The sequence below is a fragment of the Aythya marila genome (genome assembly GCF_965140915.1).
Source record: "Aythya marila genome assembly, chromosome: 8".
Lineage (NCBI taxonomy): Eukaryota > Metazoa > Chordata > Aves > Anseriformes > Anatidae > Aythya > Aythya marila.
Genome location: NC_139049.1, coordinates 31,736,356 through 31,764,166, shown reverse-complemented (window position 1 = coordinate 31,764,166; position 27,811 = coordinate 31,736,356). Strand labels below are relative to the sequence as shown.

Genomic DNA, 27,811 nt, shown 5'->3' with positions numbered 1-27,811 from the left:
TAAAAATGACTTATGTAGAACTCCCTGCTCGTTACAAAGAGCTGTGTTGACACACTGATGTCGGCAGGTGCTGAAGCCGGAGCTCCTCATCCTCATCCTCATCCTCATCCTCATCCTCATCCTCATCCTCATCCTCATCCTCATCCTCATCCTCACCCTCACCCTCACCCTCACCCTCACCCTCCTCATCCTCACCCCCTCAGCCCCAGCCCCAGCCCCGCGGCCGGGGCGGGAAAAGGGGGGGGCGTGGCCTGCTCCGTAGGAGGCGTGGTCTGATCGTTTGGGGGCGTGGTCTTGTTACTGAGGGGGCGTGGCCTCCCTCCGGGGCGTGTCCCCCCGCCTCTCGCGGTGCCGCCGGTCTCGCCCCGCGCCGCGCCTCTCGCGGGAAGCGCCGGCCAAGATGGCGGCGGCGGCGCCGGGCCGTTGAGAGCCGGGCCCCGGCGGGGCGGTGCGGGCGGTGCCGGGCCTGAGGGGCGGTGCCGGCTGTGTGTGTGTGTGGGGGGGGGTGGCCGGAGGAAGGGAGCGATGCCGAGCGGCTGCCAGCGGCTCCCCGGCGGCCGGCCATGACCGGCGAGAAGCTGCGCTCGGTGCGCCGCGAGCACCGGCCCTGCAAGGCGGGCGGCGGGCTGCTGGGGCCCGGCGATGAGGAGGCGGCGGCGGCGCCCGGCGGAGGCGGCGGCGGCGGCTTCACGGCGGGACGCGCCAAGGCCGCGCGGGCCGGGGGGCGCCGCGCATCGGGCCCGCAGGCGCTGAAGGCGCCGCCGGTGGCTGGAGGAGGAGGAGGAGGAGGTGGAGGAGGAGGAGGAGGAGGCCCCGGCGCCGAGCCCGGCAGGGGCCCCGCGCACTTCCCGGTGCACGAATGCGTCTTCAAGGGCGACGTGCGGCGCCTCTCGGCCCTCATCCGCACGCAGGGCATCGGCCAGAAGGACAGCCACGGTGAGTGGGGGACGCTGCCCAGGCACAGCCCGTGCTCCGTGCCCAAATCGCTGGGAAAATGTGTTTATTCCGCTAAGTTCTGTTCAATTATGGATGTGGCAGTGCTTAGGGGTCACCTAGGAGTGGCTCCTTTGGGTTATCTTTAGGTTTCCCCCCACGTTAAAAAAAAAAACAACAATTGACAGCCTAATTCTTTGCTTCTGGGGTTTGAAAGCACCAAAATCCTGTCACCAGCCCCCCTGCAGGCTTGCTTTGGACAGAGAAGCAACAGCAGAAGTAGAAATATCAGCCTCGTGCTACTTGAAAACGTGTGTATGTTCAAAACCTGCCTATTTTGTAATAGGATGCTTGATTTGGGGAATATTGTACACGGTTAAAGAGCAAATCTCCCCGTGGAGTCAGCTTGCATTCCATGGTGAGTTCCCGTCTGCGTTTCCTGCCTGTTTGGGGTCAGGCCACGCGTCCGGGAGAGTGGGAGCCGTGCGGGCCGGGGCTGTGCACAGGCTGTGATTACAGGGCAGGGTTATGCTCTAGTTCTGGCCGGGAGATAAACGTCCCCTTTGTGTTGCTTAATTGTGTTACATAAAATAGAATCACCTCCTAAGACAGGGCAATCTTTGGAATTGGTACAATCAGCAGAATAACTAGTTAGCAACGAAATCCATCTCCGTGGTGGGATCAGGCACTCTGCAACAAACAGACGCATGCTGGTTGGTGTAACTTGCAGCTCGGTTTCCTCAGTCGGGATGGGGAGGAGTATTTCTTACAACTGTCATAACATTTTTCTAAGTGGTTTGCTATAAATACAGCCACGGATATATTTATCCTGCCATCCTCATTCCAAGCGTTGCAGCAAAGACTAGGAGAATGAAAGCACCAGACTCGGAGGGAAATGTTGTCGCTGTGTGCCTTCTGCTGGCTTCTCCCCTGCAGCCCTTCTCGTTCCTCATCTAGCTCGTCGGTGTGAGCTTGGGGTCTTCACTTTGAGGGCTCTTCCTGGCACACCTCTGCTGCACTGTCATCTGCAGTGTGTCACAGACATCGATACCAGCTTCTAAAATATATAAAAATATCCACTTATCTATATATCTACATACTAATATAAGTCTTTTTCAAACGAACATCTTTCTGCTTTCTTGCTGCTGATTACAGTAGAAGTGCTGTAGATTTATCTCTTGGTCTTTCTCCAGATTTTAACTTTCAGCGTTCCTTTGTTCTTAGACTTCAAAAAAAAAAATAAAACAAACAAACAAAAAAACACAGCAAAACTAAACCCAAACCCTCGATGTCTGGACGTTCGGAAGGCCTGACAAACATTTCCTTGTTGTTGTTTTCTTCCTGCCTGAATCCACCCCTCGCTTGTTGACGTGTTTGAGTTGTGAGTTACCTGGGCAGGTAGCTGCAGCTTACAGCTGCCCTCAGAAGTCAGCCCGAAGAGTCCTAGCGCGCGATGAGGAAGTGATGGAGGGGAGGAAGAACTTCTAGTAACAATTGGTGTTTATAGTTCGGCTCCATTTTTAGCATGTGGTTAAGGGCAGAGAAGCCAAGTCCTGGAGAATGTTAAACTCACGGTAAAACAAACACTGGTGGTGGTTTATAAATGGGGCTCAGCCTGCCCCACGCTCCGAGCTAACCTCAAAAAAGCATCACCTGTCGGTAAGGCCAGCGCTGGCTTTCCAAAAGAGGGTTTCTTTGGGGAAGCTGGTAGGTATGTGCTTTAGCTTACTGTTATTTTTGTTATAATGCGCATTTAAAAGCTTCAACGTAGATTTAAAATAAAAACGTTGGTTTTGGAGTAGGCAAATCTTGCTGAATTACCAGGGGAAAACACTCGTCCTCCTCTACGTGCGTGCACGCAGAAGGTCTGCCCTCCCGTTAGGGCAGTGCTGGGCTCTGTGTTTGTGCAAACAACTTTTATTTGCATGCCCTGGCTGCAGACGTGCAGGGTTTCGGGCCCTGTTGTACTGCTGCCATCTCAGAGTAAGGCCCTGAGGGCTGCACGGCTTAAACTCGGGCAAAATCCTCGTCCTGGTGGGCCTGGGGCTGCAGCTGCAGCTTGTCCCGGAGCCTGACACCCCGAGGTGCTTGGGTGTCCCTGGGGCTGGAAGGAGCGAAGCCCTCTCCCTGCCTGGCCCGCCAGGGGAGCGTGGCTGTGCTGGGCAGGGAAAGTGTGTTAGTGAGAAGCCGTGCACTTCCCATCAGGTTACTTTAACTAGAATTAGCCCGTGTGCTCCGGGTGGGCACTGTCCTAGAGGGGCTTCGGCCGTGACCCGTTAACAAAATGTGTTTGATGTCCGGGCGGTGGCACTGGAGGCTGCAGCACGGTGAGGTTGCAGCGGGACCGTCCTGCTCCAGTCCCGTAACAGCCGCACTCTGTGAGCATGGGGCTTGTAGGAGCTGGGTGCTAGCAAGGGGGTTGGCGTGCCCCTCAGCAGCTGCTGGGGTCGAGGTTGTGCTTGCAGGTCCCCAGCCTTGCTGAAGGAGCAGACGTGAGCTTGTCCCGATGTGCCTGCCCCCAGCCAGACTCCTGAGACGAAATCTGCAGAGGTCTTGTGCTGCTGCCTGCTTTGGAGCCTGCTCCGTGCAGCGGGTGGGGTGGCATCCCGAGGCCCCTGCCTTCCCTCAGCTTCCCTGGGCTGAGCGGGGGGTTTGGTGAGCGAGGGGTCTGCTCCGACAGCGCTTCCCGTCTGCTGCAGGCTGTGGGGAGATGTTCTGTGAACCGAGGGACTCCTCGCTGTGATTCCTGCCTTCTGTGCCAGGTAATCTCACGTGGCTTGCTTTGATAAACCACCTAAATGTGCTACTGATAAAAAAACCTTTGCTTGCCCCAGAGCATCGAGGCCTCCCCAAATTATCAGACCTTGAGGCAGGTTAGGGATGACCCATGCAGAATGCTGTGCCCAACGGAGCTGGCTTTGGCCCTCAGCTCCTGCTGCCACTGTCACCTCTGTGCAGGGCACCAGGAGCGGGCACTGCTCGCTTGGCAGGCCTGGAGCAGCGCCTCTGTGTGCGTGCCTGGCTTCCCGAGGAAGGGAAGTGCTTCTTGTAGAGCAGCGATGGGACTGGGGTGGAATAAAGCCCCGCGTGAGGTGAGCTGCTTCCCGTGGGGCTGCCTGCAGTGCGGGTGGGGAGATCTGCGTGGGGCTGCGCTGCTTGGGGTCAGCGGGCTCTGAACAGGGATTTGTGCTGGGCCCTGCCAATGGGCTCGGCTGCTCCGGCAGTCAGTGGGGCAGTTCTTGGTTCCCTACTTCTCGGTGTGATGCAGGTCGCAGAACCAAAGCGAAGTTGGTGCTGGAAGAGCTCCCTGGAGGTAACCCAGCGCAGCATCCTGCTCGGAGCAGGGAGCCTCCAAATCGGATCAGGTAGCCGAGGAGGTTGCCCGGAGGAGTTTTGAAACGCTGCGTGTTGTTGCCCAACTGCAGTTCCTGTTTACCAGCTGAGAGATTTGCCAGTTCTCAGTGTAGCTGTCACAGGCCCGGTTATTTTGGTGTTTCTTGCCAGTGTGCCAGGCAGTTGTACTCACTGGGCTGCCTGCCTCCTAGGCTGCAGTGGTTTGTTAAGTAAACATAAAGCTCGGTTCCTACACTAACGGATGGAGGAGAACACAGATGTGCACAGCTCCTGGTGAGGCGCTGACAAGGGGAGGAAAGCTTTTTCCCCAGACTTGTGTACCTTGAGTTCCCTGAGCCTGTCTTCGGGCTCCCTCTCAGGCTCGTTGCTCAGGAGCGTCCTTTCCATCCCTTAAGGAAGCCTGGGTGCACCCGGGATTTGGGATTGTGGCTTTGGCTTGAAGGTGTTACGGAGTCTCTGAATAGATTTGAGGTTGGCCGAGTGAGGTGTGTGCGGCGGGCTGGGAGCCGGCTGCCTGAGAGCCTCAGTGACCCGCAGCAATAATTTGTGCTGCCTGGAATAGCTGATGCCAGGCTGCCTGTGACCTCTGCCTTTGCCTGCTGGCCTGTCCTGATGGGGGATCTCGTGGTGCTGCAGGTCACTGGTAATCACCGTGCAGGAATGTTTTGGAGCACATCTGTCAGGTGTGCAGTGCATCCCTGGTGTGCAGCGAGTGCTTCTTGCTGATGCCATAAAATACCCCCAAAATCCAGTGCATGTGTTGGAACTGGCAGTACGCTTCGTTAGCTTTGCCAGAAGATGTTTGAGCATACAGAGGGACACAGTTAAATGGAAGAATTTTACAGCCTTAAGTTACAAAAGTGAAATGCTTTGGAATTAGCAGCGATAATGCAGCACAACACCTCCCTGTCCCTTACTGTGCGTGTCTACGAACAGCAGTACCAAACGTGTCGTGTGTAGCCAAACAGCCCTGCTTACGGTACCTGCTGGTAATCCTGGCAGCTTTCTTTGGAAAGATGGCACTAAGCTAACCAAAAGGTCCCTGTGCTTTTGGAAGTGACGTTACCATTATTTTTCAACCTGTCCGTTTGCTTTTTTAGTAAAAATTGTATTCCAAGTCTTTGAAAAATTCATAAAATATGCTCTTAAAACTTTAATCAGTATTGTAGCTTGGAGTAGCTTTTACCCTAGATGTGTCATTCTCTGTAAAATACCACACTCGTCAGCCCATGTGAGAGGGTTGGGTTATCACTCTTGAAGATGTGATTGTACCGCTTTGGCTGGAGCAGGTTTCGGGATGTAATTATAAAGCTCTGTCCCATGAAATGTTTCAGCTGTGTTTATTTTAACAAATATAATCAAAAGACTGTACGTGGGACTTGCTTAAAAACCTAACTGCTCTGGTGCACGTCAGTGTGCTCCTTCACCGGTCGTCTATCTGAAGTTTCTAAACACTGAGCATTTGAGCTGTGTGTGCAGCCCTACCAGGAGTTGCAATGGTTTCTGTGATGTCGAATCTAATATCTTTTTTTTTCCCACTCTATTTTAGGAAACACTCCTCTGCATCTTGCTGTGATGTTGGGGCATAAAGGTTGGTAAAAATATCCATTTTGTTGCTCTTATATTATCTTGAAGACTGAGGGGCAAGAGTAAAGATTTTATTTCTGTTTTTCCTGAATGCAGTCTTGTGTTTCAAATTACTTCAAAGTTGAGGTTTTCCAAAAAAAAAAAATAAAAAAATGCAGATTTGGAAGAGAGAAGTCTGGGTGTTGGTCAGGCCAACATCAAGGAACGAGGTAGGCAGTGGGCTAGGCTGGAAAGACGGACCGACCCCCTTCAGCTTTTTCCCAGCTATGAATAAAAATAACATTTCCTAGAGTAAGTGACTCAGCGTGGGTGAAAATCGCTTCCCTGCTTTTCATACACTCTTTCATTCACTTATTCAGATTTCTGACCCACTGCCCAGCTGTTGCCTTGTGTTTGAAGACCGACTGCCCTGCGCAGGGCCCAGCACGAGGCTGCGGGACCATGGAGCCTGGTGGTCCGTGGTGGCTGTCATCTTTGTAGACATCCTTTGGGAATTTTTTACAGCAGGATTTCCAGGCACAGGATTTCTATTTCTAATAGAAAGCATTGAAGTAGGCATATTTTAAGGCTGGGGAAAAAACATGGAATATAATCGTTCAGTCTCCATGACAGAAAAATTCTTGTTTCAGTAGTGAAAAGGAAGAATGCCTTGGTTTTGGTAAGCCACGGGAGTCCTGCACCTGGCATGTGCTACTGCTCTGCTGCAGAGCTATTGTCAGCTACAACAGCACCACACCACACTGACAAGTACAAATGATTTTGAACAAAGCTCTTTCTTTAATAACGCTGATATAGAAGAATTTATCACCTTTAATTCAGTCCAGTTGAGTTCTAAGTCTCTTTTGAGCTGTGGTTATTTTACCTTCCAGCTCTAAGATTAAAAGCCCTCTCTGTGCAGTGCTGACAAATCCCCTGGTTATCGCAGCCCAGCATGGCAAGGAGGGGCAGTTCTTCCTGTCGCTCCTTTTCCCATCGGCTGCGTATTTGAGATTTCAGTTTGCAGTTCCCCTCTTGGCTCCTTTGTCAGTTGTCCCGTGTGTGAAGCCCTAAATCACTTAGGATGTGTATGGTAAGCCTTTCTGTAGCTTGGCTGGAGCAGGAATATTCACACGGGATGTCAAGAACAGCACCTGGGTGTACTGCTTTGACTGACTCCTGCTTAGTCTTTGATCCACCACGAAGCCCAGGTCCTTTACTGCCTTTTAGTCAGTCTTGTTGATCCTGAAGGTCAGTTTTGTCTTTCTGGGCTGGTGCACATGCCCTGTTCAGCCCTACATGGCAGCATTATAGCCAGATCTATGAATTCCAGGGTGAATTTACATCCCATGTGTTTATCTGAAGGTGTAATCTGCCTGTAAGCCTATCTGCCTCTCAGTGCACAGTGCTGTTCCTGATAGGCACTATCTAAGCAACCACAGAAACACCGCTCTGTGTGTGGACAGAGCAGTTAGGGCTTTTGTTCCCTTCCCACAAGGATGATGTACTCAGCAGCGAGGTGTCTCTTCCTTCCCGCACGGTGCTTGCAGTGACTCAGGGTGGCTGTATCTGGCGGGGCTGGTAGGGTTTCCTGTAACAGCTGCAGGTGAGGAATGCAGGAAGTGCCCCTGTTGGTGCCGATCTGATTCATAATGAGAGGGTTTGTTCAGCCTGCGGCGCTGGCTTGATCCTGCTGTATCGCTGCAGATGGGTCAGGGTGATCCTAATGAGATGCGGTGAGGAAACGCTCCGTGCTTAGAAACGGAAGGACCACTGAAAAGGAGGGCAGCTCATTCACAACGTGGAACCGCTGAAAGCTCTCTCCCCGTAGTTTTAGGGGCTGCTTCTGATTCCTTCACCAGCCTTTCCCCTTAGGGAAGGGAACGCAGGCTGAGCTGTGGCTATGCTAGGAGCTTGTGTGATATTTATGAGACATTAATGTTGCTCTGACAGCACAGCACGTGCATGCCAAGTGTCAGGGGGCACTCATGTCATGCATATTCTGAGGCTTTCCGAGGTCCAAGTGTGCTCGTGTGCCTCCTGTAGATGCCATGTTGCCACAAGATGATGTAGCGTGTAGGGATACGTTGCTGACAGGTTTTTCTCTCCCTCCTGTATGCACAAGGTTGTCGAGACTTAATAAAAACTCCGTGCCTCCATGTGGATTTCTAGGAAATGAGTTCACCACTGACCTTTGGGCAAAGGGGGTGAGATAAGGAGAGGGAAACCTGCACACAGCTTCCACATGTGGAAGGGCACGAAATGTCTCCTAATAAATGTATAGCCTTGTGCAATGTGAGAGGTGATATCAGTTCTACAATATCTGCTGTATAGAGGGAGGGATGTATGCACACAAAAATGCCGCTTTATAAAAAGCAAAATACAAGAAGCAGAAGGAAGACTCTTCCAATGGTGATGTAATTGGTCACTGATTACCAATTATGCTTTTAGTGCTCATATTTAATAGGAAAATACTACAAGTACTTACATGAATGTTTTTTAAAATGTGTTTATAGTTTGTGTTCAGAATTTGGATGTGTGTTTTGGTAGTGTTTAATATATTGAATATCTACTATTTCTTATATTACTGTTTCCATGAACGATATTGATGGATCCATTATGCTTACTGTAATTATTACTGCTTTGTTCCAGAATGTGCCCACTTGCTTTTAGCCCATAATGCTCCAGTAAAGGTGAAAAATGCTCAGGGATGGAGCCCTCTTGCAGAAGCCATCAGCTACGGAGACAGACAAATGAGTAAGAGCCTCTGAACCTCTGCTTCCCAATTAATCAGAAATGGAAGCCTCATTCAGGATAGGAAAACAAAGGTTTTCAAGCTATTTTTTATATAATACCCACGCTTATGTTCTCTGCAAAATTTATCTTAATCAGATCAACTTTTTTTTAATATTTAAATATGATTTGATAAGCTTGACACATGCCCATTTCCTTATCTTGATAGGAAAGAAATTGCATTAGGATACATAATGTTGAACAGAGTTAAGATTTTTGGTTAAAGCCATTGTAGAAGTTACAAACTAGCATTCTGTATTTAAATTAGGAGTTACGGTGATGGAGAATGGATTTCAGCTATATGAGATTGTTTAACAGGAGCTAGGCCATGCATAGTAGCCATATGGATGGTATTTGATGTAACAGTTGGCAATGGGACATTGCTTTTATGTTGCATCTCAGCAGGTCAATAGACAAATGCGGCGATTGAAGTGAATTACTCCAGATATGAAGTAGTAGAGTAAATCATTCTACTTCTGCTCGCTAGTGGGTGTAATAGTATTTATTTTTACCACATCTTCCAGCAGAAAACTTGCTGTTCTACTTCACAGTATATTAATGCCCTAGTTTGTAAAACACTAACAACATTCTGCATGTCGTCTCCTCACTCCTGACGAATTTTGTCTATCTGTAGGCTTATGTTCAGTACTATACATGTTTACTAAAACATGTAGAAACGTGTAAAAAGCCTTCTTGATATGATTGAATACGTTATATTATTAACAGTTTGAGGCTTTTCTTCCTGTTGTGATCATAGTGGGCTATGTATAGTTACTATAACTTTATACATCTATAAATCTAATGAAATGCTACATTGGCATTAATTTTTTTCTAAATATGTTGAATGCCAACCCTAACCTCCAGTTAACAACCAAATAGCATAGTTTTTCCTTATCATTAATTTCTGTTCAGTTACAGCACTCCTAAGGAAGCTTAAACAGCAGTCCAGGGAAAGTGTTGAAGAAAAGCGACCTCGGTTATTAAAAGCCCTGAAAGAGGTAAGTTCAAGGCAGTTACGTTGACAAAAGCCTGGTAGAAAATAGTGGCTTATGTTCATTTAGTAAGGATGCGCTAGCAAACTATAAAAAGACTTCTTTCTTGCTTGTGCAAAGCTGGTTGCTCTTAATAGTAACCTTAGCTTACCATGTCCATTTTAAAGGGTCACAGAATTGTGTGTGTTCTAAGGTACTTCCTCCTCAAATTCTAGGAATTTGACCAGTTTTGTGCAAGACCTATTAGTTATCTCTGCAGTCTATAAGTTAAAGAATGTATTTTTCATCTGCACTTTTCGTTTGATTTTTTTTAAGGCTTCCTTAAACCCAAAAAAGGAAAGATTTATTTTTTTTTTCAGTCTAGTTCTTCATCTGCATGCAGCAGCCAGTTTTTCTCAATCACGGTAAAACTTCCCTGACTTTAGAGAAACTAAGAAGAAAAGGCCAGATTCCTCTGTTTCAGCATTTTACTGCTACTGGTAGTGTGCTAGAACTGTGATTACAAAACACAGGTGTTTATTTCCCTCTAGGTGGGGTGAGCTTCTGTGTAGTCAGATTGTAAAAACAAGTGGGTTTGCAGAAAGCAAACCAGTTATCTTAATTAAACCATATATCAGAAAACTGAGCTAAGCTTTGTCAGCAGTGCAGTCTTTGAATGTGCTCTGCCCATGTTCCTATGTTTTTCATTGATCCAAGGGAGGAAAAAAAACTGCTGTCTATCTAGAAGTGGAAAAAAAATCAGGTTTTGTGTGAGAGCAAGCAGCCTTACTAAAACAGCTCTGCTGTTCCTTGTTCCTACTAGTGCAAGGCCTGGCTTAGAGTTGCATGTTTCCTTAATGGAGTGGAAAAATATGACTACCTCAGTGTATTATCAACATTGCTGATTTTTTTAATCATGTCAATCCTTACTTTGCTTTTGCATTTGCATACAGCCTAAAGGAACTGACTGGTGCATTTATGGTATTAAGTGTATTTCCAGAAGATAATTTGAAATGTGTATATGTGGATGCTGGTAGCTGAAACTTGACTCATTAATTTAAGCTATAACGTATAATTCCATGTCATTGGTTGTGGTCAATCAAAGCAAACAGCGGCCTTTAGTTTTTTTAATGGATATTTACAATTAATCTTTTCAAATCCACTGCTTACTAGCTGTGTGAATTGTTTCAATAAAAAAAGTAAATCAAAATTGCTAGCTTAAATGAACTACATAACTTTGTCATTGTTGATTCTACTGTAGTTAAAGCTTCAGAAATGTTTAATTTTAGTATTGATTCAACTACTTGCATCAGAGGGTAAAGAGTATTCTTTGGTAGAACACAATTCTGCCTCTAACTTTCAACAAATTTTACAGTTCTCACTTAGACTAAAATGTTTGTTAATGTATTCTTCTCCTCTCAGCTAGGTGACTTCTATCTAGAGCTTCACTGGGATTTTCAAAGTTGGGGTAAGTGGCTGTGTATCCTCTTTCATAGGGAGATAACCTACTCAGTCTTCAACACACTAATTCTTTCAAACTGATTTTTTTTCTGATTTTTGGAAAATTCACGATCCTGTTGAATAACTGGACTGGTGCCATTTAATTCCTTGAATTTCAGTCTGTACTCTGAATGCCTGACTTCCAGTTAAGTGCAGCTAGCTACGTGTTAGTGTTCAAACCTTAATCTGAATGTGTTTTTGTGTGGCAGTAGAACATACAGTGTTTCTTGATTTCATCTTCCTCCTATCGGAAGAATAAAAGTTTAAATAAATAAACAAGAATGTGTTAAGAATGGTCACTGTGTCTGAATAATTTAAAAATGTTGGTGATATCTTCTGCTACTGGTGGAAATTCTAGTAATTCTATATACCTATGTATACGCATAGTCGAAGTACTTGATACACAATATGCCTCTTCCAATATTCATAGGGGGAATCAGGAGGCAGCCTGCTATGAAATCTTGAGCAGATCCTGAACAAAAACCTTCTTTTTTATGTAACTGATCGTGCACTTTTCAGAAGAGTCAGCATGAAAAAAGAGTAGATACAGGCAAGGAATAGGACATTGCTCAGTGATGATATTGTGGCCTGTCTTGCAGAATATTATCATGGCAGTAAGGCACTGCACAGAAAAAGCTCCGAGTGGTCCTCTTTTCCAGGGGTCTCCCTGTGCAGTAGCACATACCTTTTGTTCAGTGCATATCTTCTGTTCAGCTGATATAATAAAAATTTAAAATATCAAATCATGGAATTAAAATTTCAATTGGCTGGAAGACAAATCATTATAATCTCTATATGATTTAGCTCAGTTAAAACGAGGACATTTTAAGATCTATCCCAATGCTGAAGGTACTCTGTACAGTTATGTAGCAGTCTTACAGTTATCAATTAGAAAAACACGGTGTCAGTCAATTGTACTTGTGTAGAGGTTGTGATGGAAATGGGCATGTTGTATTTCTGTATGACAATGTGTAGAAATTCAAGGTGAGGTATAGTTTTAATAGACATATCTTGCAGAGGAACCTCAATGTTCTAACTGTATGATCTCTGTCCCTACTTGCAGTGCCTTTACTTTCCCGAATTCTGCCTTCTGATGCTTGTAAAATACACAAACAAGGTATAAATATCAGGTAAGTACTGATTCATAGTTTGTGATTCCTAAGTCACAAATATCTGTACATTAGTGAAAATGCTGGTTTCAAGTGTGGTGTGAAAGAACACCGAGGAGTGTGCAGATGCTTGTGAAGCACTGTTGTGTTGGTACGTAGGTATTTAGAGGCAGGAAGTGGTTTGCACTACAGGAGTCTTTTCCACTGTCAAATTGATGTTAGCTTTAATTCCTGAGTCACTTAACATAAAGCAAAAACAGTTGAACTGTGTAAGGCTGTATGTACCAGGCATGACAGTGACTAATTGAAAAAAAGGAATTCTGTGGAGTAAGAAAAATTGTACTGTTTCTGTTTTTAAAATGCTCAGTGCAGAAGATTCACAAAATCCTGGACTTTTTTCAGGTGTTCAACTGGTTTAAATTGTGTTTTCAGACTCAATTGTCTTTTCTGTTTAGGTTCCAAAACTTTAATGGGAAAAAATGTTAGGATTCAGCAGGTTATATCTATAGAAAGTTATTTTCTTATTAAAGCTTTTAGCATAGATATATGAAATGACTTTTTAGGTCAAATTTGAGTCTGAGAGCATTTTTTTCCTCCTTTCTCTGCTCCACTTGTATAGCTGGGAGTTATGAGACTGGCTCTCAAAGGAAATAGATCCAGATTCTTCCTTGAATTCAGAGGCCAATATATGACGAGCATTAAGGAATCACCCCTTAAAGCTGAAGTTACTAAATTCAGGTTCTTTAACCATCTGCTTTGGAGGAGTAAATATTCTAGCACTAATGCATATGAGTTGCTAGAGAGATCTTTTTCCTTGGCTCTGTCTCTAAATTATTCAGGTCAGCAGAAGCCTTTCTTTTGTGTTGGCGAGGGGAAAAAAATAGCAACAGTAACTAAAATATATCAAAGGAACATTCAGTCTGTTTTCTAGCCCTCTCTCTAAGATGGGTCACATCCTGGTATTGCTGCTCAAATCAGTGGTTGCTCCCTGTGGGATAGGATGCTTGCCACGTGGAGTAGTTGCATTTCTCAACACACATGCGGGCTACGTAATTTGTCACTTCCTCATTCTGTCAGCTTTGAAATAAAGATGAACTTTTCTTTATAAAACACTGTGTTTTAGATTATGTCCAATACGAAGGGTGCTCTAGTACCCAGGGCAGGTTAGTCTGGAACCAGCTGCAGCCTCCTCTTTTTCTTCCAAATTTAGTGAGATGTTCACCCCGTGGTACATGGGGTGGTTCCTGCTGGCGGACAGGTGCTTGTTGACTTGTCTGCATCGTTAGGAGGTCATTCCTGGTCTGAGGCTCTGCAGCAGCTCATGCTGTCTGCCTCCTCTACTTTGTGTAGGTTTTTTTTGGCCACCATGGTCACTCGCTGCATGCTGGCGAGATGTTGACACGTGATGAAAGATGGAGCTTACTCTATGAAGTTAGTGCAAAAATAGCTTGGAGTGCATCTTTGATGGTAGACGTTGTAATGTGAAACCTATTTCGTGGTTATACTAATTTTCTATTTCTACATCCAGGCTTAATTTATGGAATATTTTGTGAAGACTTAGGTCTTAATGTGTTTGGTTGTGACAAAAAAAATAATAATTCCTGCTTAAAAACAGAACGTACCAGTCTATTTGAGTGTTTGCGGGTAACTTCTTTTAAAATACTGCTGTATTTTCACAGGCTGGACACAACTCTCATAGACTTTACAGACATGAAGTGCCAACGAGGGGATTTAAGCTTCATTTTTAATGGTGATGCAGCACCCTCTGAATCTTTTGTAGTTTTAGACAATGAACAAAAAGTTTACCAGCGAATACATCACGAGGTGGGTAACCGTGTGAAGGGAGGGTGTGAAGTACCTCAAGCTTTTACTGCCCATCAGAAGTCTGACTGAATTTACTAAACAAAGTGTGCCTCTCAAAAAGACCCAAACTATGAAGTAATACAAACCAAGTATTTTTTTTTTGTTCAGCTGATGTAACTGAAGCTCTGTTGGTGACGTGAAATTGTCTTAGGAAGAACTGCATTAGGATACAGACTTCTAAATGGGGGAAAAACCTAGAGTATGAAATACCTGTTAGAAAAGACTGTTTCATTCTGAGTAGGTAAATAGGTTTTAAAGTTTGAAGCATGGCACTTCATCTTTCCAGTGGGCTTAAGTTGGGTGTCCTCGGGTAGGTTTTCAAGTTTACTTGCTGCTGCTTTGCACCCGTTTAGTCAATCTGTGGCCAGTGTAGCTGTAAACAGTGCAAGGCTATGACTCATTGGTCCCCTAGTATTTATTTGAGTTTATAATTATAGCTTCACCCACCAATCACTTAAGCATGGATCTTTGCTTATGCAAAGGGTGTGGCTGGTGAGCTTCAGGATAAGTCATCCTTAAATATTAATGCAGATGAAATGACCAGGATGAAACTGTTCTGTTAACCAGCTCAGCTTCTGTAAAACTGGCTGAGAATTCAGGAAATGCTGATTCTGGGAAAGGTTCCAAAAGAATAGGTGCATTGATTCTAGGTTTTAAGAAGTAATCATTTATCATCAGTTCTTTGCTGTATTTGGAAATTTTCCTTCTAGGAATCGGAGATGGAAACAGAGGAAGAGGTTGACATTCTGATGAGCAGTGATATTTACTCAGCAACATTATCAACCAAATCAATTACCTTCACGCGTGCCCAAACAGGATGGCTTTTTCGAGAAGACAAAACAGTAAGCTGAAAGAAGATTTCACAGTCTGGTGTTACCAGGGACAAAGTTCAGAAAGTCTTATGGCAATGTGATTGTGGACAAAAGGAGAAGAGAAAGAATAAGACACTTGAGGGGTGGCGTGGGGTGGTGATGCTTTCCCTGCCCTCACTACTGTCCCTAGTTTGACCACGTAGTGTATCTGACAGACTCCCTTTGTAAGAAAATGGTAGCCTGGAAGCAGATAACTGTAGCTGGTGTTTGTGTGCGTGGGGGAAACAGACTGTACAGAAAATAATGTTATTCTGTGATTATATAGTCTGTGCAAAGTCAGTCCAGGATTTATGGTAAGGATTCTCCTGTATGCTCCTGTGTCTGTGAAATGCAGGAAGATGAAAGCGTTCTGGGTACAGTTTCCTTTGCATGTTCCTTCCAGTTATTGTCGTGCTGTTTGAGATACAAATTCTTAGCTGTGAAAATATTGAAGCAGCCACCTTCAGAGCTTCTCTAAGTAAGAAATTGCTTTCTGGTGACTAGCTCTGAAACATTTTGTTCTCACCTGGATGTTAAGTTGTGCCATTTATAGACAGTTTTCTGCTGAGCTGGTGTTTCTGAGCTGCATCCATTCATGAAATAAGGAATCCATATTTTACATGTGTAAAAAAACAAACAGAAAATCCATGCATATAAACTACAATGTAACTTGTCATTGAGAGAACTTTTAGTCAGATTTCCCTTGGCCACTCTCAGATTCTTAAACAATCTCTTCTCACTTAATTTCCGTTGATACAAAATAATTGTTTTTGATGGAACTCTCATGTTTGTGCTGTATGTGTGTTAGTGGGACTGTACGGAGATAGCTCACATGGTTGGTTGTGTAAATTTAAATTACAACATCTCAGTCCTGCAGTTGTCATACAGTAATGTAATTATGTGTATATACAGGAATTTAGATGTTTTTATTTTATCTTCTGCAATTAATTCATGTCTAATTCCTTTCTTGCAGGAAAGAGTAGGAAACTTTTTGGCAGATTTCTACCTAGTTAATGGACTTGTATTAGAATCAAGAAAAAGAAGAGAACATCTCAGTGAAGAGGATATTCTTCGAAATAAAGCTATCATGGAGAGCCTGAGTAAAGGTGGCAACTTAATGGAACAAAATTTTGAGGTATAATTATGTCATTCTTTACACTGATTTTTTTTCAGAAGGGAATAAACTTTCACACGAATAATTTATGAAAGTTTTTGTTCTATTATGACTGTCTGTATTTTAAAGTAATAAATATTACCAATAAGTGTAATTGTAGTCATTAGTTTGTTAATTATCCTGATTAGTGCACACATTGAGAAATTTTTTTTGATTATATTGAATATTTCAGTCATAATTAGTATCTTAATAAAAGATGATGTTTTTAGCTTTGACAAATCACAAAGTTCTTTACACCAAATGTTTGTTGTTTAGAATGCCCTTCTAGTTCTTTTTCAATCCTGTTTTCCTTTAGCTTCATTAAAGTGGACTAAGTCTGTTATTATCTCCATGAAATCAAGAGCTATTCAGAGTGAGCCAGACATCATCTGGGAACATGCATACAGCCTTTTAAAAAGGATTAATTTATTTCTGTATTAGTTTGTGGTTTGTTACTTGTCATTCAGGCTCTTGAATTAACTGATTAAGCAAAGCATTAAAACAGGCAGCTTCTGTGTAAATCGCTGTTTGAGGCGTAATATCTAAATGCAGCCTATGAAAGGAAGAGTAGGAGATGGAAAAGCTGTGTGCAGTATCAGCTGCAAACCAAGTACATCTGTTGAATAGTAAAATTCTGAGAATATATGGAAAGATAAACAGCTGTGACGTGTTTCTCTGAACAGCCCGTCAGACGGCAGTCACTTACTCCACCATCACCCAATACAATTACATGGGAAGAGTACATATCTGCTGAAAATGGAAAGTAAGTGATTTTGTTTCATTGGCATTCACTTCCATAGACACTGTTAGGTCGCTGGTACTTTTTTTCAGTGTCCTGTAGTTTGTGGGTGCTTTTGGGTTTAGTTTTCAAGGGACAGGAATCTTGTTGATTGCTTGGATGTTTCACGTGTGTCTGTGGATGGAAGAAACTGGCTGGGAAGCTGATACCTGTGTACAAACAATATTGTGTCAGGTGACGATAAAATACAGTTTGGTCGTGTACCTGGTAGCTATGGCTTGAAATTTAAACACTTTGAAAATAGCATCTTAGCTGGCATTTTTTTAAAGGAAGGCTTCTGTCAATTTCATTGCTGTAATTCACTGATGTCTTCATGTGATGATAATAAATATTCCAATGCACTGTGTTTAAAATTCAGTGTTTAAAATTTAATGAGCCTAGTAGCAATGTCAGTGTGCGAAAACACACTTCTTCCAGAGTACAGTGGCATACAGAACTCCTTGTACTAGTGAGTTTTTTGCAAGATGCTCTGCTCTAGGCATGTATTTAGGTATTGAGCAGTTACATTTTAAATTAATTTGCAGTAGCTTCACTTGTAAAATATCCAAGCAGTTGAGGTTTTTTTCAAGCGTTAAATGTTTCCCAGCTGTTGCATGTAGAAGGGCCCAGAAGTAAATGAGTCCTTTTTTTTTCCCCAGATACCATAGCCTATGCTATAGGCAGATGTAACCAGGGAAGATGATGACATTACAGTTCAGACTTACTAAAAATGCACATGTATTTTTTTTTCACTTTCATTTTTATGTATTTAAATAAAAAAAAAAATATTCAAGCATAATAAATAGGTTATGCTTGATCAACATAGAACGTGTCTGTTTTGATAAGAGCAGCATTTAATAGTCTGATAACCTAAAGGGTGTTCAATGGAAATTTGAGGTTCTAGCTAATAGAAATCAGATGCCAGTAACAGCTGTTACCTGATGTTTGTTCTTCTGTTTCTGTTTTTCTGTCCTGTTTTTCATTATTGTCTTCTAGTGACAATAACTTTTCTGCTTTCTCTGAGATTGTTTCAGTCTCTTCACAAACTTAACACTTAAACTTTGCTACTTTTTTCACATACAGACTATTTTAGCTTACTTCTGCAACCAGCTGGTGAATGTATTTCTAGGTAATTGCTGTTCTGTAGCAGTTATTAATGTAATGTTCATGTGGAGTTATTTGAAGACTCTTGTCTTTTCCCTAACTGTATCTGTCTTGCCTCCAGGTTTAGCAGAACTCAGTGATCTAAACTGAGGTGCCTACCAACTGATGCCTTTTTTATATGTACAGCCTCTATTTTGAAGTACTTGCTTTAATTTAGAGATTCTTTATTGGCTTTTCAAAACTGAGTCTTGATTCTTTCCTTTAAAACTGAGGTTCCACTGAGAGGGGGGGAAAAATGACTTTGTCCTTCTCCCCATTGCAGGGCTCCTCATCTGGGTAGAGAGCTGGTCTGCAAAGAAAGCAAGAAGACTTTTAAAGCCACAATAGCTATGAGCCAGGAATTTCCCTTAGGAATTGAATCGTAAGTCAAAATTACTGGCCATAAATAGTACTTACATGTAAGAAATATGTTAATGCAGAATGCTTTGTATCTTCAGGTTAGGGACTTCGGTGGTTTAAAAACCATGTATGAAGCAGTGTTGTTAAGCAAGCAAACTGTTACAGACCTCACTGCTGGCGTGCCTGCTCTCAAAGAGCTAAGTACTCGCTCCCCTGATGAGACCAGGGGCTTGATAAGGTTTATTGTTAATTGTCACAATGCTCATGTGCCTGATCCTACAGAATACTAAACCACTTGTTATGGGCACAAGTTTTGGCCCAAAGTTATATCCTCCATACAGAACCATGTCAGGTTCCATATGTCTTTAGAGAAGAGGGTGCGGTAGTATGTGCTTCAGCTGCTGGTGTAAAATGAGGGCAAGAATCAAATGTCTTGGTATTTGTTTGTTTGCCCTGATAATTCAGTATGGATCACTAAGAACTGAGTGTGACGATGATGTTGAAGCCATACATAAGCACACATGCACAATTGGCATGATGTAACTTTTCAAATCCTTTTTCATCACCTTTTAACATTTTAAAAAATCTTGTATTGTCTTCAGGCCAACTTCCTCTATTTTAACAGATTAATCTGTGTGTTCGCAGCATCATGCTCTTTGGGTTATTTTTATCTCTTCCAGAGGGGAAAGCCTGCGGAAATAATTGGTAATGAAATCTGTTCTCCTTTCCAGATTATTGAATGTTTTAGAAGTAATTGCACCCTTCAAGCACTTTAACAAACTTAGAGAATTTGTTCAAATGAAGCTTCCACCAGGCTTTCCTGTAAAATTAGGTAAGGCTACTCGAACAATTCTTGGGGGTTTATTTTGCCAAAATGTGTGTGTTCGTTCTATACAACGTATTCAAAAATTCTGAGTTCTGGCAAAGAACTTCTACATACATGTCAGTGTGTGTCCCTGTAGATTTCAGGGGAATGCAGTTACAGTACTGCAAACAATGTTCGGTTTGAAAAAGAAAATCTGCAGCTCAAAGGAGATTATAGCCCTAGCCAGGAAGAGACCTCTGTAATTTACGTTTTCCTAATGCTAGGGTCTTGTTCTAAGAATAATACAGATAAGCTGAAGTGTCCTTGCCTTAAAGCATCATCTTAGTCATGAGTTAAGTACTTTGTAGCATTTTTGTATTGCTTTTTTCTCGAAGTTTATAGGTGACATATTATTCAGTTACAGATAAATAGAAATGAAAAGATTACCCTTGCTAGCAGATATAAACATATGAAACAATTTATTTATGGGTATTGATTATCGCAGTGCAAACTGTCACAAAGTAATAGCACACTTTCTAAATGTTAGGGGATTTCTTGGTACCAGTAAGCTTGGACATTCTGAACAGGCTGTATTCTGCCCTCTGTCACACTTGCACAGTCCTGTTTATGGATTGAGGCTTGCAAAGTTCTTTCAATTCCCCCCCGTCTCACTGTGGGGGAGTGAACAACCGGCTGTGTGGTGGTCAGCATTCTTCCAGGTTAAACCACAACAGTAGGGGAAGGGCTCCCTGGTTATCAGTCTGCATCAAGAGAGGAAAGTCACTGAGTTTATTATGTTAATATTTTTGAATGGTGTATTGAGTTGGATATCGTTTCACTGCTCAGGGTATCTGAGCATTTTCTGAAGTAACTTTATTATAAAGCACCTCTTCCTTTTTTTGAATTGCCATCTCGTGAAATATTAAACAAGCTTCTATACATTAAGCAAGTCTGAAGTTACAATTCATTAAAAAATAGTTGGCAGTTATTGGTAAGCCTGTGTACCTCTGATTTTTCCCTGTCTTCGTTTCCTGTCTAGATATTCCTGTATTTCCCACCATCACAGCCACTGTGACTTTTCAGGAGTTCCGTTACGATGAATTTGATGAATCCATCTTCACTATTCCTGATGATTACAAGGAGGACCCCAGCCGTTTCCCTGATCTCTAATTAAACTGGAAGGTTAATGGTGAATAACAATAACAATACCAGCGTACCACAGTGAGAGCAAATGGATGCAAATAGCCCACAGATGTAGATAAAGGAGTGGGTCATAAAGGAAGGGATAAACTTAATCCAGAAGAAAAGGGAACGTGCATCAAATGACTGATGTACCAATACTCACTCTAACGGGCATCTAATCTAGTTCCTGATTTACAGCAAGTCTCCTGCTGTGTTGTTCACACTTTTATACATCCAGTACTGCAAGCGTGGTAGTCTGACACCTCAATGACCCTGAGAATACTTAACAGCTGTGAGGACTATCATTCGTTTTTAAATTTTTTTACATTTCTTGGTGATACAAAAAGCACTCTTGGACCATTAGCATAAAAGTGGAAATGTCTTAGCTGGATATCAGTCCTTTAAAACATCCCACCATATTTTAAGATGACGGTATTACATTCTTTCAAGCTTTGTTTTTGAGAATTGTAAACTATGTATCATTATGTATAGTTCAGTAATTTGAATGTTAGTTGAATGCATATTAGGAGGAATGTGTTTTCTGTAGTTGAATGAACCAAATGGTAACCATTAAACAATTGCATTTTCTATTGCAATGCACTTCAGAAATAGCATTCACTCTGCAGGGAATAAGGTACCTCCTCTAGCACCTTAGTGCAATCCATTGTGGTGCTATCCATGTCTCTGAACCATTAATTTCTTCACTGAGCTGTTTGTTAATCTTGCTTTCATTGGCCCTGCACATAACTTCTCTTCAAACTGGCTTGGAAAAGCCTCTCTGTGTCCATGATGCGTCTTGATTAGCGTGCTTGGAAGTTCATTAGCTCGAAGTCACCACTTCTCATCTGTCATGTTCACTTAGGAGACTTGCTCCGTAATGGTTGAACACCAACTAGGTTATCTCGTATTTGTATTTAGCAGCCACTGGAAAACATGGGGTGCTTATAAAGAGTTCCTAGAACAATAAGCTCAAGCCTTTGTATGAGGAGAAAGGTTTTCTTGAAGTTAGTTCAATTGTAGTGCACATTGAATAGGGCTCACCTTAGAGGATTTTATTTGCAAATGCTTAGAATGTTTCCAAATTATTTTTTCCCCTTATTTTTAATAAGTAGGGGTTTCAGTACCCTGGCTTCTTGAGCTTATTCTCATTCCAAGTGGTTCCAGTCTCCTAATTTGACAAAAATCCAGCTTTTTGGTTTGTTAGGAAGAATTTGTGCAAAAGGCTAATGGTGCTATTTGTTTTAAGAAATTTAGATTAAAGTGCTGTGGTGTAATTGTACAAAAATGTAAATATTTTCAAAATTATATTCTTTGTGCACTGTAGTTAAAACTTTTTCTGGAAATAATAGAGTTAAGTATCAGAATTTATTATGAAGAGTACCATCAATGCTTAGTAAAGGTAACCAACCTAACTAACCATGCGGATGATACGTGGAGATAGCTTATCACAAGGCAATAAAAGCTGACTTGTCAGGCACATTGGTAGAATGTGGAAATACGTGTCTGAAGGAGAAACTCTTTCTGAACTTCTAGAATCTACCTGTATAAAACCCAAAGAGGCTGCTCTAGAGAAATACAGTATCCACTCTATAAACGAGTCCTGGTGAATCACTATCCGCAAAGTAAAGATGAGGTGAAAATAGGAAATTGAGGTTGATCCTTGTCCAGCATCACTTTAAACCTGCACCTTGGATGGGTGAGTAATGCTTACTTTGCAGACTGTGACTGATACACTGGAGTTACTAATTCAAAATCAAATAAAAAAAACAATAGGGAAAAAAGAAAGGGAAATGTAAAATTTTTGTAATTATGTTTGAGTACTGTATCAATAGCAGATGTTGAACATTTTATAGGAACGATAGGACTTGTTCTTCCAAGTTGTTATGAATTCCTAAAGTGTTTTACGTCTATGGTATAAGTTGACACCCACCTCGAGGTCTTGCTTAGAACCAGCTGAGATCCTTACCACAAGAGACCCAGATTGAATGTATGTAGAGACTGAATTGTCCGGTCGGTGCTGGAGGTCAGGATTAAATACTAATGGGGCCAAATGCCGGATACTCCTGTTGCCCTCTCTTACAAATACCTAATGTAGAGAAGAATGTTTGGGGCAGTGCTGCTGGATCAGGTTTTGTGGCAGGCACAAAACCGAGGAGAGTACGGGTGCCATAAAGTTGCTTGGAAACTTCAGCAGATGCAGAAGGCTGTTTCTTCATAAAGTGAATGTTAGAAATCTTTTTTATTTTTTTTCTCCTCAGTATTACAGGGAAAGAACCATTTGTTTTGTTGTTTTGTGCTTTTGGTTATTCCAAAATATCACAGAGCTTGCTGACATAGGAAGGAGCCAACGTAGCTGGGGCTATGTATTTTGGCAACGTAGCAACTGCAATGGACTGGATGCTAGATCTTAAACAAAAAAAAAGCAAAAAAAAAAACCCACTAACAACAGTTATCACCTTTGAGTGTAGCCTTATGTGAAACAGAGGGTTCTGTGTATCTCCACCTGCCTGTAGAAGAGACTTTACTTCTGGTGGGGAGTGAGGTATGGCTTGAAGCCCACTACAGGTTGTGGAAATGTGGTCAGTGATTTCCATGGACTCTGGCTGGAGATTTTTTTTTTAAATCTTCATGACTACACAATGACTAACTTTGATACATTTTAAGATTTGCAGGAACTTTTTCTAGTGCGTTGCTATATTAAGGCTTGCTTTAATTTGGAGCATCAGCAGAGAAGAATGGACACAGGTTTTGTTGACTGTAGTCTTTTTGCATTGTTGTAGTGAACATACTACTGCTTTTCTTACTCCGAAGCCGAATGATCTGACTCCATCAGATTGTCCTTTCCAGTTCAGTGACTGTTTTTTAGACTCCTGTGACAGCCTCATTCAGTGAGAGTTGAACTGTTTCTCGGTACATTTCCTTCCAACTTCTGGTGATGTGTTTTCTGTCTGAAACATTCCTAGCGGTGAGTTTTAAAACACTGTTAAAAACGTATGGACACTTTGGGTGTGGTTTGCTGATGGATACACTGAAAGTTGTAGGAACCTTTGTTAGCGAGAGCAACGTGTCTTGCGTTAGGCTGAGCCTGTGCTGGGGAGCTGGGTGCTGAGCTCCCCGGCAGCGCAGCCGTGCTGGTGCGGTTCTCCAGTGGTGGCTGTGTCCACACCGGTATAAATGTTTTATCCAGTATCATTCATTTTGCTTGCAAGGGTTTTTTTTATTGTACTGACACCGCGCATCTGTCAGTACGGAGCCATCCACGCAGAAGCTTTGTCGGCGCTGTAGGTGGGTGAGGTGTTTCTCGTCTAGATGTAGCCTCGGCCCCCAGCTGTGCTGTGGGCGTTGGTGTCCGTTACCACTTAGATCTCCTCTTTGGATATCTTTTGGAAAACTTGTCTTTTTAGCAGGATTGATCTAGCGGAACTTAATTTCTGGTTTTTTCCCTTCATCTTTTCCTTGAGGCCACGTTAGGTGTTAAGGAAGGGTTGTCCCTTTACAATGAGTACATATCCACTGAGGCTGTCTCGTTACTGCTGCATAGACAAAAGCTCGGCAGCTCCAGCGCTTTAACGCCACCTGTACCTGTGTGGGGGCTTCCATTGCAACACAATTCCATGGGATGTGAATATCTGGGTAACAAAAATGCATTCCTGGACCTAGTAGCGGAGTTGTGAGGTATCACTTGTGATGCACCCAGCTGGGCTGGGAGAGGCAGCTTTCACAGCCTGTGCAAGAACCACGGTGTTGGGATGCTCGCTGGCACCGTGGGGCTCCTGGAGGCAAAGCTGACGGTACGGGAGGGATGCCCAGAGGGGAGATCTCTGTGTCCCAGGGCTGTGACAGAGACAACCTCAGCGCAGAGTTTGGGTGGTGTTTCTCTCTGATCTCACCACCTAATTTTTTTCTGATTGATGAGAGAATTTTTTTTATGAATAAGTCTTAAAAAGACAGCCACTAATTTTGGTAAACTGAAATAAGAAATTGTTGCAAATAAATTCTAGGGGTTGTTTCTTAACCAAACTGTTTTACTGGTCTTCCAAAACATTGCTTTAATTTGTGGCAAAGGGAATGCGTTGTCTTTTTCCTTTCAAGGAGCTGCTGTTCCAGTCACTGTACTCACTTTACTGCAATTCTTGATTTATGTATAGAAATGATTTGTTTAAAAAAAAAAAAAAAAAAAACTCTGGATATATTTGTGCTGGAAACCCACATTGTTGATATTCAAAGCAACTGTCCATTTTTAAATGTATTTGTTCTCAATTTTGTTTCATGCAAGGATAACTGCATTATTTAATCTGTATTAACAAGTTTCCTGTAATGCTGCAGTTTCACATTTATTTTCCTTACAATTTGTAACTATCATGGAAACAATGTCACTTTTTTTGCATCTTACTAGTTTTTTGGTCCATGTTTTTAACTTACCTTCACTAATAGTAACTTTTCGGTTGTATCATTTGTTAGAATAAAGACCAAAATATGCTGTTCGATTCTGAAATTGTTCAACATGTGACAAACATGTAAAAATCAAGTTCAATGCTCCCTCCATGCGGTACTCTCAAGAGTATAGAGGTGTACATCTCTGAGCAAGGATTTGATTTGAGAAGATGAGTTCACACTGCTGCATTCTGCAAGGGCATTTTCTTGGTCAGTTTTTAAATAAAAGTCTCAATTTTCAGCCTAGCACTGGTTTTTACCCTTTGTGAAGCTCTAAAATGTGACGGGACTGTTTACTACACTGGGGAGGTGCAGTAGTGGTAGATAATGAACACTGCTTCCACCATACCTGAAGGTGAAGGAGACAGAAGCAAGCTCTTCTTAGCAAGTAACAAGAATAGCTACCTTGGAAGGAAAAAAAAGAGACCTTTTAAGTTTAACCGTGTTCAATATTGACATTAGTTTTATCTCTTAAATCCAGAATTATATACAGAAAACTGGTCATAACAGTAATCTCAGAACAAGTGTGGACAATGAACTTTTAACAGTCAGTTGCAAGAGGAAAGTAGAACCTAACAATTAGAGAGCTACAAAGTTAATTAAAATAGTAAAAGCACAGACTGAAGTCAACAGGTACATTGTAATCTTCAGGGTTGGGTTGTAGTAACCTAAAATAATGTCTAATGTAGGTAGCTTCAAGCCTGCCTTTGGCCAAAATGAAGTGCATTCGATTTAAAATGGGTATGCCAACACCTACTCTTTCTTCAGGGATTTCATCCAGAGTGTCTTCACAATAATCATTCTTCCTTCATGTAGTGGGAGCTATCCTTGTAGGAAAGCCTGGCTGCTGGAACAGCAGCCCCCAGCTACAGCAGGACAAAACCTCCATCCGGCCTGTGGTCCCTCATCTAACACCGTTTGTGTACATTCATGCCAAATGGAACGGGGCAGCTTGAACTGCACACTGGTAAGGTACCTGAGGAGCTGGAACAAAGCCAATATTGACATTTACTAAATACTTTAGTTTCATTTTAGGGGAAAAGATGTCCCATGCCTCAAGACTAGAGGGATGCTTTTGGTTGTCTTGATAGTGGCACACTAGGGCTGTGAGTGAATATTGCTGAAATGTGGCAGTGGTGAATGTAAGGTTGCTGTGTAAACAAGCCTATTTGGTACTAGTTTTTTGTTTGTTTGTTTTTTTAAGAATGCTAGTGGCAGAAATAATAGCTATTGAAATACTTAATATAGCACAGGAATTACCATTTGCCAACATAAACAGTCACCTCCTGTATTGCTGTGCTCTTGACCTTTGGTTCCTAGCTGTCATTTTCCAAGGAGTTTAGGTTTGGCCTAAAAATAGCTCCTGCTCTTTGCTTGCAGTCTGCAAGCAGGAAGTGGGAGAAAAGCAAGGAATGACTTTTATACACTCATCACTTCACAACTGGCAAACCCTCACTGACCAACTCTCAATGCAATTTTAAGCAGAAAAAAACACTCTGCCAGTTACTACTTTAACTTAAAGCCCCTTCCAGGAATGCTAGAGGACAGGAGCAGCTGCTGCTCAATCAGGATTAAACTACTCCAGTAAGGCAGAGACTTGTTACATGACTTGAAAAGCTTCACCTCAAGAGGGAGGCGATCTCAGTAATAATTACCAATCAATTATCAAGCCAAAGTTAAATTACTGAAAATAAAGATCTTGAGTCAGCGCTCTAAGAGCTGGTGTACACGTACAAGGGCGCAGCGTGTGCAAGCCCTGCGGGAGGAAGGCAGCGCTGAGCTCTGCACTGATACAGAAGGAGAGCACCGACCTGGTACAGCTGTTTCCTACAGCACCCAGCAGCCCGCCTCTCACCGCCCCTCGCTATCGGCTCCCAGGCTGTAAGAGGCAGCCGAGACACGCTGGAAGGCAGTGAAATGGGCACAATTAGCAAATGTAGCCTGAGAACGCACGCTCTTGTTTCTCCAGTCTACACATTTAGGCTGGGGCAGCCTGAGGTACCCAGTTAATGCACAGCACAGACTTCGTTACTAAAATAAACCACCAATCATTTAACTTAATTAAATGTAGCACTGTATACGTCAGCCCCAACTTTACCACCTTTAGCTCAATACGCTGGTAAGGATCTGACTTAGCCCTTTCATTACAGCATGTTAATGACTTTCACAACAACGAGGTCTAAGGATCAAGGAGGTTTACTTTATTACTATAAATTGTTTTTATGTTCTTATACTTCACATATAAATACCTTGACAACTAAAAAGGCACATCTATGAAGACATCATGCACCTTGTCCGTGTCTGTATTTTGTTACAAGAACTATCAGGTTCTCTGCACTGTCAGAAATAAAAGGCTAGAACTGCTTTTATGACATATACCTCTCTGTATTGACAAAATACTTCAAACAGTTGGTAAAAATTTACATTTCTACAAATTCTAAAAAATGACACTTCATATCTAAATGGCAAGTTCCACTTTGCCTAGGGCAAAAGGACAGTTTAAAAAAAAGGTGATTTGACTCATCAGGTTCTAAAATTCAAGCACCACTTACAGTTTTATTCCAAAACTTACTGATTCTAACCAGTAAGGTTTCAGTTCCTGGCATAACAGCCTATTTTATACGTACAAAGCACTTGCTGCTTCCTGTTTCTGTGTCTTCCATCAGCATCCTAAAAATAAAGATGAATGTTCATACTTCAATGAAAACACAGAATTTACAAATATGTTTCTTTAAAGTATTTGCCCCTTAACACCTCTAGATTACCATTTCAGCCTGTTCCCTTTATTCCCAAACGAAGTAAAAGAACTCTCTTTAGTATACAACATATTTAACTCAAGCTAAAATGGCAGGCTTAACAGTTTTGTCACTGTACTTCGTTTTTAAAAAGATGGAGTTGTTATAGTCTTTTTGAAATACATAGATGAAGAAAAATGCATTCTCTAAAAAGGAATGAGGTAAAGATTCACACATTCAGTGGTGTAAATAAATACCAGTAAAGTTTTATAGGAACAGGAATA

The 27,811-nt window shown here is 42.5% G+C and overlaps 1 protein-coding gene across 1 annotated transcript; it reads left to right on the top strand.

The window, feature by feature from the left end:
• Positions 1-375: 375 nt before the first annotated feature.
• Positions 376-25,038, top strand: ANKRD13C (ankyrin repeat domain 13C). Its single transcript, XM_082766159.1, has 13 exons — positions 376-936; positions 5,837-5,878; positions 8,503-8,607; positions 9,556-9,641; positions 11,037-11,082; positions 12,178-12,244; positions 13,903-14,047; positions 14,797-14,928; positions 15,911-16,072; positions 16,774-16,853; positions 18,295-18,393; positions 19,103-19,203; positions 20,216-25,038. The coding sequence occupies exons 1-13, from the start codon at positions 564-566 to the stop codon at positions 20,344-20,346; spliced, it is 1,569 nt and encodes a 522-aa protein (XP_082622285.1). The 5' UTR covers positions 376-563; the 3' UTR covers positions 20,347-25,038.
• The last annotated feature ends 2,773 nt before the right edge of the window (positions 25,039-27,811 follow it).